The sequence below is a fragment of the Thunnus maccoyii genome, chromosome 20 (genome assembly GCF_910596095.1).
Source record: "Thunnus maccoyii chromosome 20, fThuMac1.1, whole genome shotgun sequence".
Lineage (NCBI taxonomy): Eukaryota > Metazoa > Chordata > Actinopteri > Scombriformes > Scombridae > Thunnus > Thunnus maccoyii.
In genome coordinates, this window is record NC_056552.1 from 3,578,608 (window position 1) to 3,592,571 (window position 13,964).

Here is a 13,964-nt window from a genome sequence, read left to right on the forward strand (position 1 = left end):
TGGATTGGCCTCAATCTCTGATTTTCTCAGGATTTTCCTTGATGCAGCTTATGGTGTGAAAAATCGGTTTGTTCTAATTTAACTTCAAAACATCACGTAAGATGTTGGATTCTGAAATACAAATTCTCATTTATCAGAACAAAGCAAGCATACGATGTAAAATTAATTAGAAATGAAGCGCAATATGAACTCATTGCTCAATAAAATCACTGCTCTTAATTAGATTTGTACATTTTGTGGACTTGATTAGAGATCAGATAGAAAATAAAGAAATAAATACAAAGACAAGGATCAGAGAGAAAAGGCTGAGATAGCAGCTTTATGTATCTCAGCCACTGCTGCATCACACAACTCAAGAATGTAGTTGTATGTAGAGCAGCTGGGTAATATAATAATATAGAGCGCGATACCTTAAAGGGGTAATTATGATCTATATTTTTATTCTGGGTCTCCACTAGAGTAGCTTTGCATGATTCACAGTTCAAAACGCTCCTTATTTATCTTCTACTGGCTCTTTATGCAGCTCCTCAGTTCAGCCTCTGTCTGAAACAGGCTGTTTTAGCTCCTGTCTCTTTAAGGCCCGCCTCCTGATGAGCCCACTCTGTTCTGATTGGTCAGCTTCACGAAGCTGCGTCACAGCCGACTCCCGGCTGTTTAGGAGGCTACGTAAACAACCATGAAACAAACTAGTAGGATTTCACTTCTTTTTCTCGTTCTTTACTCAAAATGTCACATGACACATCCGTACATGTTTGAGCCGGAATCCAATCCGAAATATGCGAGTGAACAACACAAATAATGCATGGAAAAACCTTAGCAACAACCTTAGCAACCAAGGCTACAGAACGGACGGCCGTTTACAGGCACGCCCGACAATCTGACGTCAGCGTGTCAGCAAGGTAAAGAAAAAATGCTACAAACGAAGCATTCAGAGCAGGTTGAAGCCCTCGCTTTTGCCTTGCAGGAAGCATTTCTACATACGTTTAACTCAAGTTTTGGAACCACAAAAAGCATAATAGGCTCACTTTAATTTAAAATTTTCTCAGGTTTAATCAGTTATAAGGCATAGATTTCTCATTTTATTTTCTGTTCTAGCTGAGTAAAAGGATGCGTTTCTAAAAATCTTCTTGAATATCAATCTGAAAGTAGCAACAGTCGGCTCTGCGGCAATGGCACATTTTATCGAAGAGTTATTTGGTCGAGGATTGTCATATTTACTGAGTCAATATTGCCTGGCCTTAGTAAGCAAATAACACAGTGTTTCAGTTGAACGTTGGTGTCGCGCTGGCTTCCCTTCAACTTGGCTCAGTGTCCCAACACTGTGAAAACGTCACTCTAAGCCGGAGTGCTCACTGAGGCACAGCTTGTTGTTGGGAGTCAGTTGGAGTGGCTCGCGTCTCTGGCAGGTGGCCAGCAGCGGTCACGGAAAGCTGAGGACAAGTCAAGCTGAAAGCGACGACACTGACAGCGACCGGCTGTGAGCAGAGAAACGGGGAAACCAAGTTTCTCCCGATGCTGCTCGGTCGAAAAGGAAATCTAAAACTAAAGCACTTATGGAAACAATAAGCAGGTAATAACTGTTCTTGAAGCTTTAAATGATTACTGATCTCATACAAAGCAGCACAGAAACGCAGCACTGCAACTGTCGTGTTCAGAGTTGAGCAGTATGTTAGGACGCCTGCTCTGGTGACCCTCAATGCAGACGCATGGAAACCCAGAGGAGAGTAAGCACTGGTGATCCATTAAAATCCCTCAGAAGATTTACAATGCTTTATTTCTCCGTAGCAGTTTGGTTTTGAATAAAAAAAAAGAAAAATGTGTGTGGTGAACACAAGCCTCCGGATGCAGCAGGACTGAGCTTTTGTATCAGTCCATCTACATTTGTTTTTAGTTCCTTTTGAATGAAAAGCAGGACTCATGACGCGATCGTCCTGCCCAGATGTGGTTATATTTTGATGGATAACTTAAAGGAGCCTTTCAGAGTTGGCGTCTGTTCAGCCGACAGATTCAAGGAGACGTTTTTGTTGCCATCTTATCAAAAGATATTCAAAAACAAACAGAGGAAGACAACATCATATTTCAGCTTGTTCAGTGACAGGCAGAGTCACCGTACCGTAAGAATATTTAATGTTTCCTTCTAATGTTATAAATTAATATAAAGTTCCTATTTAAAAACAGGAAGCAAGTTGCTTTACAAAACTACAACAGCTGTCGTAATGACTTCAACCTCATTGCTCTTTTTTATATAAATCTACAGTGAACAGCATTATTTTGACATTTTATACCAAACCATCAAGATAGATGCAGTTTCTATTTGCTGATCAATCCAAACTTAAAGGTCTCAAACTCTGTGTTACCTATGCTAGCACTGCTGCTGTTGAAGAACTGGGCTGTGTCCTCCACGATCCTGGACTGGTTCCTGTCACTGCCCAGCCACGGCACTCCTTGAGCAGACGCCATGGCGTGGAGACTGGACCTGCTCCCCGTGTCAAGAGAGACACCTGGCCTTTCCGCTTGAGGAGGCTCTGCTGAGGACGGTTTGGCGGGAGACGACTTGCTGCCACTGCGAGAAGACACCGGCTTGGATTCCTCGTCGCTGTCGAACCCAAACGGATCCTCCAAGCCGTCGCCGCACGGACGGGGCCTCTTGTAAACCTCCAGGACAGAGTCGTTCTTGGGAGCGCCAGCGCGCTTGGATCCCACCTTGGCCTTGTAGGTGGTGTCACCCCATTTGGTGCTGAGGGTGCCCCTCTTGGTGGACAGAACTTCGTCAAACTTGGACGTGCCCTCTCCTCCCTTGCGGCTGTAGGTTTTACCAAATCTGGATGTCATTGTTGCATCTGGGTCATATTCTCTAAGACAAGGAGACGAGGGAGAACAAGAAATATTATATAACTTCAGAGTTGATAAGAAATATTTAAATGATTGAATGTGATGTGAATGTGATTCCCCACATTAACCTTTATATTGAATTTTGCACAAAAACTATATGTTTATCTTTTAGATTTATAATCTGAACAGCAGTAGCCAGTGTCATCTCAACAAATCAGATGATTAAAAAGGACAGGTTTACAATTTTTAAGTCCGTCTTAAAACAACAGTCAGGAGCCCAAATGAACATTGAAACATGTTTTGTTCTTGCTGTAATCATTCCTCCTGTTCATACTGACCATTAGAAGATCCCTTCATAAAACACTTACAATGTAAGTGATGAGGGACAAAATCCACAGTGCTCCTTCTGTGCAAAACTGTATTTAAAAGTTCATTTGAAGCTAATATGAAGCTTCAGCATCCAAATGAGTCAAATCAAGTAGATATCTTTCAACATTACAGTCTTTTTAGTGCCAAAGTCCCTCTTTTTGTTACTATGCTTCCACTGCAGCTCAACAGGGAAACACTGTCCGAGGAAACACAAAGAGGGAATTTGATGCTAAGAAGACTGTAAATGTGTCAGATATCCACTTGATATGACTAACTCAGACTGCTGACGTCTCATATAAGCTTCACATCAACTTTTACATGCATTTTTGCACAACATAACTGTGTGGACACACTGTGGATTTTGGCCTCCATCACTTACATTGAAAGAACATTTGAAGGGGATCTTTTAATAGTCAGTATGAACAGGAGGAATGATTACAGCAAGGAAAACCTCTTTCATATGTTCATATGGACACCTGACTGTTGTTTTAAGACACTCTTGAAAAATTGTGAATATACCCTTTAACTGTTACTAATGAATTTAATAAATATTAGTCCACATAAGATCGGCCTCTAGAAATTTCTGCTCGACAGAAACCCATAAAATGTTTTCACTATTTAAATCTACATTTTATTATATTGTTACTAAAGAAGCAGCGTAGATGGGTGTGAGTAGTTTTAACAGCTTTCGAAACAGTTCCTCAGCCAGTTACTCTGACAAAACAAGGCTAACATGAGCTAATCTGATGGAGCTAAGATGCTGCTATCAGTGCTGACAGGATGCTAGCCGAAAAATTGATGGAAACACAATTAAAACACGCTGGTGGAGGTGACACAAATCAAGCAGTTTATCCATGTAATTGCGTAAAACGTAAAATTTAAGTTACGTACAAATATAACACATTTATGTAAGTTATTGTCATCGTTAGCTCGAGTGTTAGCCGTTAGCATTAGCAAAGAGCTCAACATAGAAGACAGGAGCCGTCACGCTAACGGCTAACAATAACAGCAAACTGACATCTTTGTCGTGCACCACGAAAAAAAAACACACACAGAGACCAATTTCTGCTAGTAAATTAACATTAAATGGTGTCAGGATTTCGACTTACTTGGTGAGCTAAAGGGCTGAGCTGCACAAAACACACTCCGGAGCCGAAACAGCCGTTAAACTCGCGCAGGAGCCCGGGCCTGCTTCCCTGATCCAAGCTGCCCTGCACAGTATAAACAAGGCCGAAAACACACCGACAGCGGTAAATTGGCCGTTTAGAAACACAACGGAGAAAACCGCGGACCGGGATTGTCAATAATAGATGTGGTTTATAACCCCATTCAGCGAAATCTGCTCCTATTTTCAAGCTAAATCGCACTCGATTGTCTCCTCCGGGTTACGACGAAGGCTTCCATAATTGGACTCCCCCGCTGCGTCAAGCTCACCACCGACAGCAGGACGTAACCGGAACCTACTTCATCTATCCTATAAGAATAAAAGGTTAACTAGAACATATAAAAAAAAATACATTTTAGCTGAGCCAAGATGGTGCATTTCAATATGATAATATCCGCAGTAAAATGTGGATTTAATACAAACCACTTAATCTAAACATGTTTCGATACATTTTCTTGCTGGGTTTTATGAATTTTGGCAGTGTGGTTTTTCGTCAAGTTTTATTTTGAAGCTCAAAACCGGACTTTTTAATATGTAATATTTCTACCTTCACATTTGTGGTTTAATCAATCTTATCGTTACGAATGCTGCGTTCAGGATGCTCCCATTAAACTCGTAAAAGGGGAAATTTCATGTGACAGCCAATAAATGCGGCACAAGTGATTTTGCTGCTGCTTAAAAAATGGATGGAAAATAAATTAAAAACAGGAAATATTTCATTTAATGAGTGCAGAAAGAGGGTTTTTATTATTTCCTTGTTGCTTCACTGAACGAATAATCTGATAGCCACTTATCTCATTTGCAGAGTCCGACTTACTTTTTTAGCCTACATAATAAAACTGAAAATAATAACGAAAAAGCAATGTTTGAGGCATCGTCCTTCACCAGGCCTTTGACAACAATTCCACTTTCAGTGATGATTTTGATTAAGGGAATACTGAGCATATAGCCCAATATTAAACAACATATCAAGGTATCAAACAAGCAAAAATTCAATTAAAAAGAAAACAATATTCATGTAGAGAATATCTGAAAAGGGAAGAGCATCACATCACATTAAATAACAAATTCATAATTCAAGATAGTCACGATCTGATCTCTGTAGTAGCATGATAAAACTAAATTATTTTATTTCCATGGCAAAACAGCACAATAGTTAACCACACAGAAACCAGTCAGTAAAAAAATATATCACTTTATTTCTTAATCTCTTTTATGTCCATTCTTACTCTTCATAAACAGATCCATGTAATAAGCTTGTTTTTTGTATTACTTCTTCAGCCATTGACAATTTGTTTTCAAATACATATAACATGGTTGAAATCAATATCAAGATAGATTCACAATTTTTCAAGCCTTTCAAAATAGTAGTCAGGCTCCTTTATGAAGACTGAAAGAGGTTTTTTCTGCTGTAATAATTCCTCCTGTTCATACTGACTATTGTCCTTCATGCACTTTCAACCTACTGTTAGTGATGGGGGGAAAAAATCCTCAGTCCACTTTTTATGCAAAAATGTACTTAAACATTTATCTGAAGCTAATATGAGGCTTCAGACATCAAATCAAGTAGATATTTTCCAAAGTTACACTCTTTTTACCACCAAGTTCCTTCTTATTTTCCTGAACAGTGTTCCCTGTTGACTGGCAGTAGCAGGAAAGATGAGAAATTGCTTGAAAGATGTCCACTTAAAAACATACACTGTGTCACCAGTTTATTGAATTCACTAGAGCTAAAGTTAATGCAGTCTTAAACACTAGATTTGTAATACAACTTACCTTCATGAAGGTTATAATGAACAGTTTTTGTTGATTAAAAGACGATTTAACATTATAGTCATTTTGGAGGCTGTAGTTTGTGGTTCTGTGTTCCTAATATTTTGTCCATCCCATTTTCCCATCAGTGAGGGCAGGCTAAAACTCATTTTAGCTCGGGGTACCTAAAAAATAGGCATGAATTTCAGATGACCAATGGTCACCGCTGCTACTTCTGCTTCATCTATAATGTACTCTGTAGAAAATGTCCCCTGTTATACTTTATATCTCAATCTGTGTTCTGTGAACAATTAGAGCTTTCACATGCCAGCTTTGTGTACTACTGGCTCATACTACAATTATCATATTGTGGGAAAAATTTAGAAATTCACAAGAAAAAAGCATCTGCATCATTTCCTGTTTTTTAATCTTAAACCCAAATTATATATTCTACATCTGCATGTCAGAGAGGATCCACTTGATGTAATTAAATAAATCATCTACTCATGTCTGCTGGAGGTGAAAATTACAAATCACTTTGCTGATTCAAATCGCTGTTTCCCCCAAACTACATACTAACTATTAGAAGGTTTTGAGTATATGCTGTGTTCACACTGGAAAAGCGACTAAAAAATTCATAGAATTATCCAATTTATCCTTAAGACCGCCCCATAAAAAATTGCGTAAAATTACATGCAAATTACCCTCCTTTAACACCCATTAAAGGTATCCTGAGACTTTAATTGTATGTGATTATCTCACCTATTTACGGTAAATTCCTGGTAAATATTGGTTTTATACTGTACAAAAAAATAGTGATGTGAAAATGGCTTACAAAAACATAATTTTAATAATCATTACTTCATATAAACATAGTGTAGTGTGTGTAAAGTGCTGCATGAGTGTGTGTGTGTGTGTGTTTGTGTAATGTGCAGACAGGCAGTTAGTGTTCATTTTTCATAAGCCTGGTTGTCTGGTGGAAAAAACTGTCTGGGAGCCTGCTGGTCAGGGTTTTGAGGCTGCGGTACCGTTTACCAGACGGCAGAAACTGAAACAATCGGTAGTTGGGGTTAGAAATACAGTTGTAATACACTTGGAAAATAATAGAGCAACTCCAAATATGTATGTTTTAATGTAATGTTAGTATATCAATGTGTCACAAATTTATACATTTGTTTAACATTCTAGCGATGTTTTATCATGAGATTTTATTTTTATTTTACAATGGTTGGACTGTAAAAATGTAGACAATGTCCAAAGTAAACATCCATATTTTCAAAATAAATCTCTGTAAAATATCAAACATTTTTTTACTGTTATTTGACGGTAAGTGTTTGGCAACTTTTGCTGCCAGACTTTTTACGATTTTTTTCACGATTTTTTTTTTACAGTGTATATTTGGTGTCTACATAAGCAGGTATGTTTCACATACAGAAAACATCTGCGCAGACTCCGTGAATGTGTTAAGAGTTCTTATACCCACAAACATGAGCAAAAATAACAATAGTTACATCACACAGACCTTCACAACTATGCATATGTTAAGGAATAAGTCATTAGAACTCAATTTAGGAGTATGTATAGATAGATAGATAGATTCAGTTGTGCCTTTCCACTGTTATCTTTACCGGCAATATTTTCAGAGGGAGTGTATTCGTGGTGCAAAGGTACGGGCACAGTCGCTCAGTGAAAGTGTGTGTGAAGGTGTGTATGTGTGTGTTAGTATGAGGATCACTGAATGAAAGCTCTCCTTTGTCCCAGTCCAGATGAACTCTGATGCTTTGGAGCTTCTCTCTGATTGGGAGAGCGGTGTATTTATGTGTTGAGGAGAAAGCTCTGTAACCAGCATCACTGTGTTCTACGCTCCATACTGTAGATCCCGTGAATACCTGCCTGCAAACAGACTCTGCTAACACTCCCAGTTCCCAGTCCGTGTTGTCTCCGATCTCAACATCCCAGCTGTGAGTCCCCGAGTTGAAGCCTGAGCCCAGGACAGAATCCCAGTACTCAAACCTCTCCGGGTTTTCAGGGAGCTGCTTCCTCTTTCCATGTCTCATGCTGGTCAAATCTTCAGACAGGATGAGTTCTGGATGAGCAGTATTTGGATCCAGAATCACAGGAGTGTAGGAGATCATGTCCTTCATCTTGTTCCAGATGTTGAAGGTCAGGTTGCCCAAGTGTTTGGCCACATCGATCAGAGCTCCTGACCCCGGCTTTGGATCATCCAGCAGGGGGCACCGCTGGATTCTTTCTACTGCGGTCTTGTAGTTCTTCAGGAATGATAAGTCTTCAGCTCTCAGCTCCTCCTCTGTGGCTCTGACTGTGTGTGAAAGAGCTGCTATCTCTTTGCTCAGAGCTTCAGACTTCTCCTTCATCATCTGACTCTTCTGCTTCTCTTCCTCCCTCAAAACGGCCAGCCTGGCCTCCTCTTCCTCTTGTAGAAACTGGTGAAGCTTCCTAAACCGCTCCTTAATCTGCCACTCTGTCTGTCGAGCCTGCGCCTTAATGTGCTCTGCCGTTTGATCACAGTTTCCTTTAACCTGATTAAATACCATTAACTTCTCCTGTAAGGGCTTCAGGGATTTCTGGACCTCCTCTCTGTGATCTTGTGCAGCTTCATCGATGGGTCTGAATCTGTGGTCGGTGTGTATTTTCGCATCTCGGCAGACGAGACACGCTGGCTGCTGATGGTTAAGACAAAAGAGTTTGAGTTTCTCGGCGTGCAGACTGCAGAGCGCCTCAGACTCTAAAGAAGCTCTCTGACATCTCTCTTGTAAAAAGGCCTCACACAGGTTTTTTAACGCCAGGTTGCAACGTGGATCGCTCCATTCAGATTTTGCTCTACATACTGGACATTCATGGGTTTGTTTACCTCTCCACCAGTTCTCCAGGCAGACTTTACAGAAGCTGTGGCTGCATGACAGGAGGACAGGATCTTTGAAGATGTCATAGCAGGCAGGACAGCAGAAATCCTTCTCTGATCGTGAAGCCATTTTCCTCTACGATAGAAGCCGAAAACACAGCTTGCAGACAGGAGATGGTGCCACTCCTTTCTCCAGTAAGCTCCCTGAAAGTTACTTTCACTTCAAGCTTTTTTTTTTTTTCTAAAACTTGTTTCATTGGTGGAGTCAGCTGCTGGTGTAAGTGGCAGTATATCCCAGAGCTCCAAACATTTCCTGCTGTAGCTCTCCTTTTTCAGTGGGAGTCTGATGGTAAATCTTTACTGTCTACGTGTTTCTGTGTTTCCTTGTTTGTCTCAGGTGAGTCATACAATGGGTGGAGCCCTGGTTAACTATTTCTCCCAAAAGCAAACTCATTAACTGTTCACACCCCATCTGCATACAGTTCACAAACAGGCCAATAAAACAGGTGCTGTACCTGGGTTGTTGTTTCTTGATACTTTTTTTTTTAATATACAGAACTTATTTCATACTGAATAATCAGTGGTTTAAAGGGGCACTCCAGTGATTTAGTGTAACACTTTGATAAAGTTGAGGGACTCACAAGGTTAAAAAAAAGAATCGTGAAAATCGATGCAACAGAGGCAGAAATATCCAGACTTCAAGTGGGCAAACTCCAAAAAAATGCTGGATCCTACATTTCCCATAATGCAATTTGTAGATGGTCACGTTTTTTTCAAACTCCACACCAGCACTTTTTAATGCAGGTTTTTCATTAAAAATCCCTTTGCCAATGATGAGATAACCCTGATGGCATCATCAGAGATTATTTTAACAGCCTGAGTAGTGCTCCATATGACTAGTAAACTAACCTTTGTTTGTAAAATTGGTGTAATGTCCTTTTAAATATACTGTATACTGTGAATATAGTAATAAATAAATCTCTCATATCCTCATACCTGTTGGCTGCATATGTGTGTGTAAACTACAAGACCTATATTATGTTTTTGTCAAAGCACCTATGGTGAAATGCTGATGTCAGTCAGTTGACTTTCTTTTGTATTTTGTATTATACATGTATATTATCTCCATTTATATAAGATTTAGATCAGCAGACCACCAAAATCTCAATATTGTCTTGTCCTATCTTGTAAAACATGTAGAATTTCTTTTAGTGATCAAACCAAATCGCTGAATGATTTCATGAAATACTTCTCAAAATGATACCATCTGTAGGGTTAGGGTTCCATTTTACTCGTAAGTAAGTTAAAATTGGGAACCTAAAGATGTTCTGACTGCCATTTAAAGGTATACTTAAAAACATAATGGTTGCTAAAAATGTTGCTCTAAGTGGCACAAACTGAAGGTAAGATGCATCTGTATGACTTGAAAATGTTTTAACTTGGACAAAAAACTTGCAGTCAACCCGAGACAACTCCACTTCAAAAAGGAGAAGGTCTGAATAAAACTGAACTTGTAACACAAACACTGTTTCTGTGGAAAACTGTGTGTCCGTCTGTTTGTTTTTGAGGAGAAACGGCAAGACTACACCAGAGCTGGATGACTGGCCTTTGCCATTTTGCCACAGGACCTGAAATGATCCTAGTGCTTGTTGACATGCACCCTGCAATGGCTGTCTATTTCTTCAGGGCAGCCAGGTCGTCTTGGCATCGAGCCTCGCTTCTTCAAACCTCGAGAACCTCTCCAGAAGTTACCGCGGAGCATTAAGCCTGGCCGAAATCCCTGCGTGGCATGCTGCAGCCCCTGTGCCAGCATCAGCCTTCCTGCCAGCCAACAGACTGACGTTACTGTACCAGGAGGGGTTCAATATCCTGACAATAAAGAACAGATCTGAGTTTTTCCAAAGGGTGCCAAAAGCTGCCCGAGCAGGCGTTGGTTGTTGAGAACCTGGCAGAGCTTGGCGGTGGCACCTGGAGTGTTCAGGCATCACACAGTTTTAAAGAATAGACCAGCACAGGGGCTGGCATCGGTGCTGGCAGAGCCATCTTTAAAAACAATTAGGCCTTTGACATTCAGCAGATAGCAGCCATAGGATCAGAGACAGAGAGGATGGAGGCCAAGTGACTTACCACCACTATCAACTCACTTTTTTGGCGATGATGGTTCAGAGAGAAGAGGGCCCTTTGATTTTATTCTAAGAAGGAACAGAAGTTCTCTATCGTTCTAAAGACTCTCTTGATTGACTGTTGTGGCTTTGTGAAGAACAAAAAAAAAACATAATCTGTATACAAAAACAGTCTTATGAACATCATTGACAATTGTGACACTGTGTATATTGCAAGGTGTTTGAGTGCCAGAAGAGGGGGAAGAGGGCACCACTGTCTGGTGCCCCCATGGAGCTAAAAACTGGAGGCTGGAGTTCAGCATCAGATTATTAGTTTTAGTTGTAGTAAATGTTTCTGCCTTTTTTGGTGGAAGGCTGATGTAGATATTATAGTGCTTATGCATTATTGAGTTTGGGACCCTGGGACACATAAAATGTTGAGTCTGAATCCATCAATCAGTTGGTTCCACCTTGCTAAAGTCTACAAGGGCTAGGCTAATACAAAAACAGCCCACTATCCCCAGTAATTATATCCATATTGGACATTTCTGCCCTTTATGTATCGAGGCAGACAGTTTGTTTGGGTTGAGTGTGGGCCAATTTTGTTGTATGAAAGACTAATGTCACTGTAACTTTAGACCGGCCCCACTGCCAAACCAGAACAATTCTGCAAAAACCCTGAATTACATTCAATGCCAATATTTTTAAAGTCCCCCTCCACTCAAATATGTTTTTCTTTTTGTTCCTTCAGGCCGATGTTTGAACTTCTCTGTGCAGAATGATGTTTGTGCAGAGTTTGTTTTCACATCCATCTGCCAAAGAAGGAAAGTTTCTCTGTGCTCTCCTTAAATCTGAGTTTAAGGTGCGAACCCACAAGAATGATTTGTGTAAACACAACTTGTTGGAAGCCAGTCGTGGTCCAGTATGCAACTTACACGAGTGTGATGTGGAAACTTAAAGCGTCGAGTGCACAAACACTGAGAATGGACTTTACAGTGAATTAGGAGACATCTTGTGTCCAGCAGTTAAACTTTTGAAATGAACATTATTTACATAGTGAGAGAATCTGGATTTTTCAATGAGGGAGAAGCAGTACATGTCATTTTAAGTATTTTTAAAAAGGTAATTGAACTTTTTTTTAATGGAAATAACATGTCATACACTTTATTATTCCAAGCAGAGGAGTTTTATACTGTATGTCTTAAAACATGTCTGGAGGGGATCTTTAAAATTCTACTGGTTATGGTCGGGGAAGGATTGTAGTTACAGCAAATAAATCATGGTTAGGGCAACAAAACCATCAGGCTAAGACATTGTTAATGTTAGGAAATTAAAACACTTGGTTAAGGGAAAGATAGTAGATACTGTTAATAAATATGTGAACATTAAATGCAGGTCTGTGGCAGGACACAAACTTCAGTCTACTGAATGAAAGCCAGACTCAGTGCACGTCCATCCACCACTACCCCGACCTCCACACCTTTACTTTAAGCCTCATTACACACTGTAAAAAAAAATGGTTAAAAAAAATGGTAAAAAGTCTGGCAGCAAAAGTTGCCAAACACTTACCATCAAATAACAGTAAAAAACCTTTAGTTATTCTACAGAGATTTATTTTAAAAATACGGATATTTACTTTGGACATTGTCTACATTTTTACAGTCCAATCATTGTAAAATAAAAAGAAAATCTCATTATAAAACATTGCTAGAATGTTAAACAAATGTATAAATCTGCACAAAAAATGAAAAAGATGGCAGAACTACCTTGAAATTACCTAGTTTAAATGAAGACTCTTGTTTTCACACAGTAATCTTTGGTAAATTCATAGTACAAACAGTACAAACAGTACAATTCAAAGTACAGATTTCTGGATGTAAAACACAGAAAAATTATGTAAAATTACATTCAAATTACCCTCCTTTAACACCCATTAATGGTATCTTGAGAGCTTTAAGCTTTTATTTTATGTGATTATCCAATCTATTTACAGTAGATCCCTGGTAAATGTTGGTTTTATTTTACTAACATTATTTGATAGTATTTAAAAGCAAGTATCAAATATATCTACATACATTTCCCCATTAATGTATGAAGTTAACTTTATATAAACATTATTTAACAGTAATTACAAGCAGTTCTCCAATATATTTTCAGGCTTTTCCCATAAATGTATGGAGTATACATTATATAAAATTTTTTGACAGAAATTAAAATCAACTCTCCAATATATTTACAGGCTTTTCCCATTAATGTATAGGGTTTACTTTATATAAATATTATGTGACAGTAATTGCAAGCAACTCCCCAATATATCTACAGATATTTCACATTAATATATGGAGTTCTGAATGTACAAAAACCAGAAGGTCTATGTAAAAGTACCTTTATATCAACTTTGACACTGAATAAATGTATACATTTTTCTACTGACATTTTACAATATTGTGCAATCCATTCAATACAGATCCCCATTTGAGATGTATGAGATTTCAAGATGTTTAATAACCAGAATATATCATAAAATTACCTTTTACTGCTTGCTTTACAAAGTAATTCTGTACACATTGCCCAAGCCTAGTATACAGGTACATTTTATGTTTCAGATATGAAAGTTTACTATAGAATAAAGAAATTTGGGTATTAAAAAATTACTACAAAATTAGTTTCACATTCATTGTATATGAAGCAGCTCCAGACTTTATTCTGGATGGCATCAAAAATTTGAGTCTTATGTCTCTGGTTTGTGGCTTTGGGTGAAAGTAGTTCATGTTCACAAATATCAGAAGTGGGAGTAAGTTACACATGTGCAAGTCACAAGTAAGTCTCAAGTCTTAACCTTAAAGGCTCAAGCAAATCCTAAGTCACTTTGACTTAGACT

At 39.0% G+C, this 13,964-nt stretch overlaps 2 protein-coding genes across 2 annotated transcripts in view; both read right to left on the minus strand.

Annotated features, from left to right (window-relative positions):
• Nucleotides 1-4,624, minus strand: part of waplb (WAPL cohesin release factor b) — a 37,279-nt gene extending 32,655 nt beyond the window's left edge. Inside the window, exons 1-2 of the mRNA XM_042397522.1 lie at nucleotides 4,311-4,624; nucleotides 2,358-2,854 (exon numbers count right to left, since the gene is read on the minus strand). Of these exons, the coding sequence (XP_042253456.1) occupies nucleotides 2,358-2,832 (475 nt within the window). The 5' untranslated portion in view covers nucleotides 2,833-2,854; nucleotides 4,311-4,624. The remainder of the gene's footprint in view (nucleotides 1-2,357; nucleotides 2,855-4,310) is intronic.
• Nucleotides 4,625-7,492: 2,868 nt separating this feature from the next.
• On the minus strand, nucleotides 7,493-9,170 carry LOC121887490 (E3 ubiquitin-protein ligase TRIM39-like). Its single transcript, XM_042398285.1, has one exon. The coding sequence runs from the start codon at nucleotides 9,109-9,111 to the stop codon at nucleotides 7,717-7,719; it is 1,395 nt and encodes a 464-aa protein (XP_042254219.1). The 5' UTR covers nucleotides 9,112-9,170; the 3' UTR covers nucleotides 7,493-7,716.
• Nucleotides 9,171-13,964: the final 4,794 nt, after the last annotated feature.

Bases quoted from the DNA above. Each gene is read 5' to 3' on its own strand.
- LOC121887490 (XM_042398285.1), bottom strand. From the start codon at position 9,111: ATGGCTTCACGATCAGAGAAGGATTTCTGCTGTCCTGCCTGCTATGAC.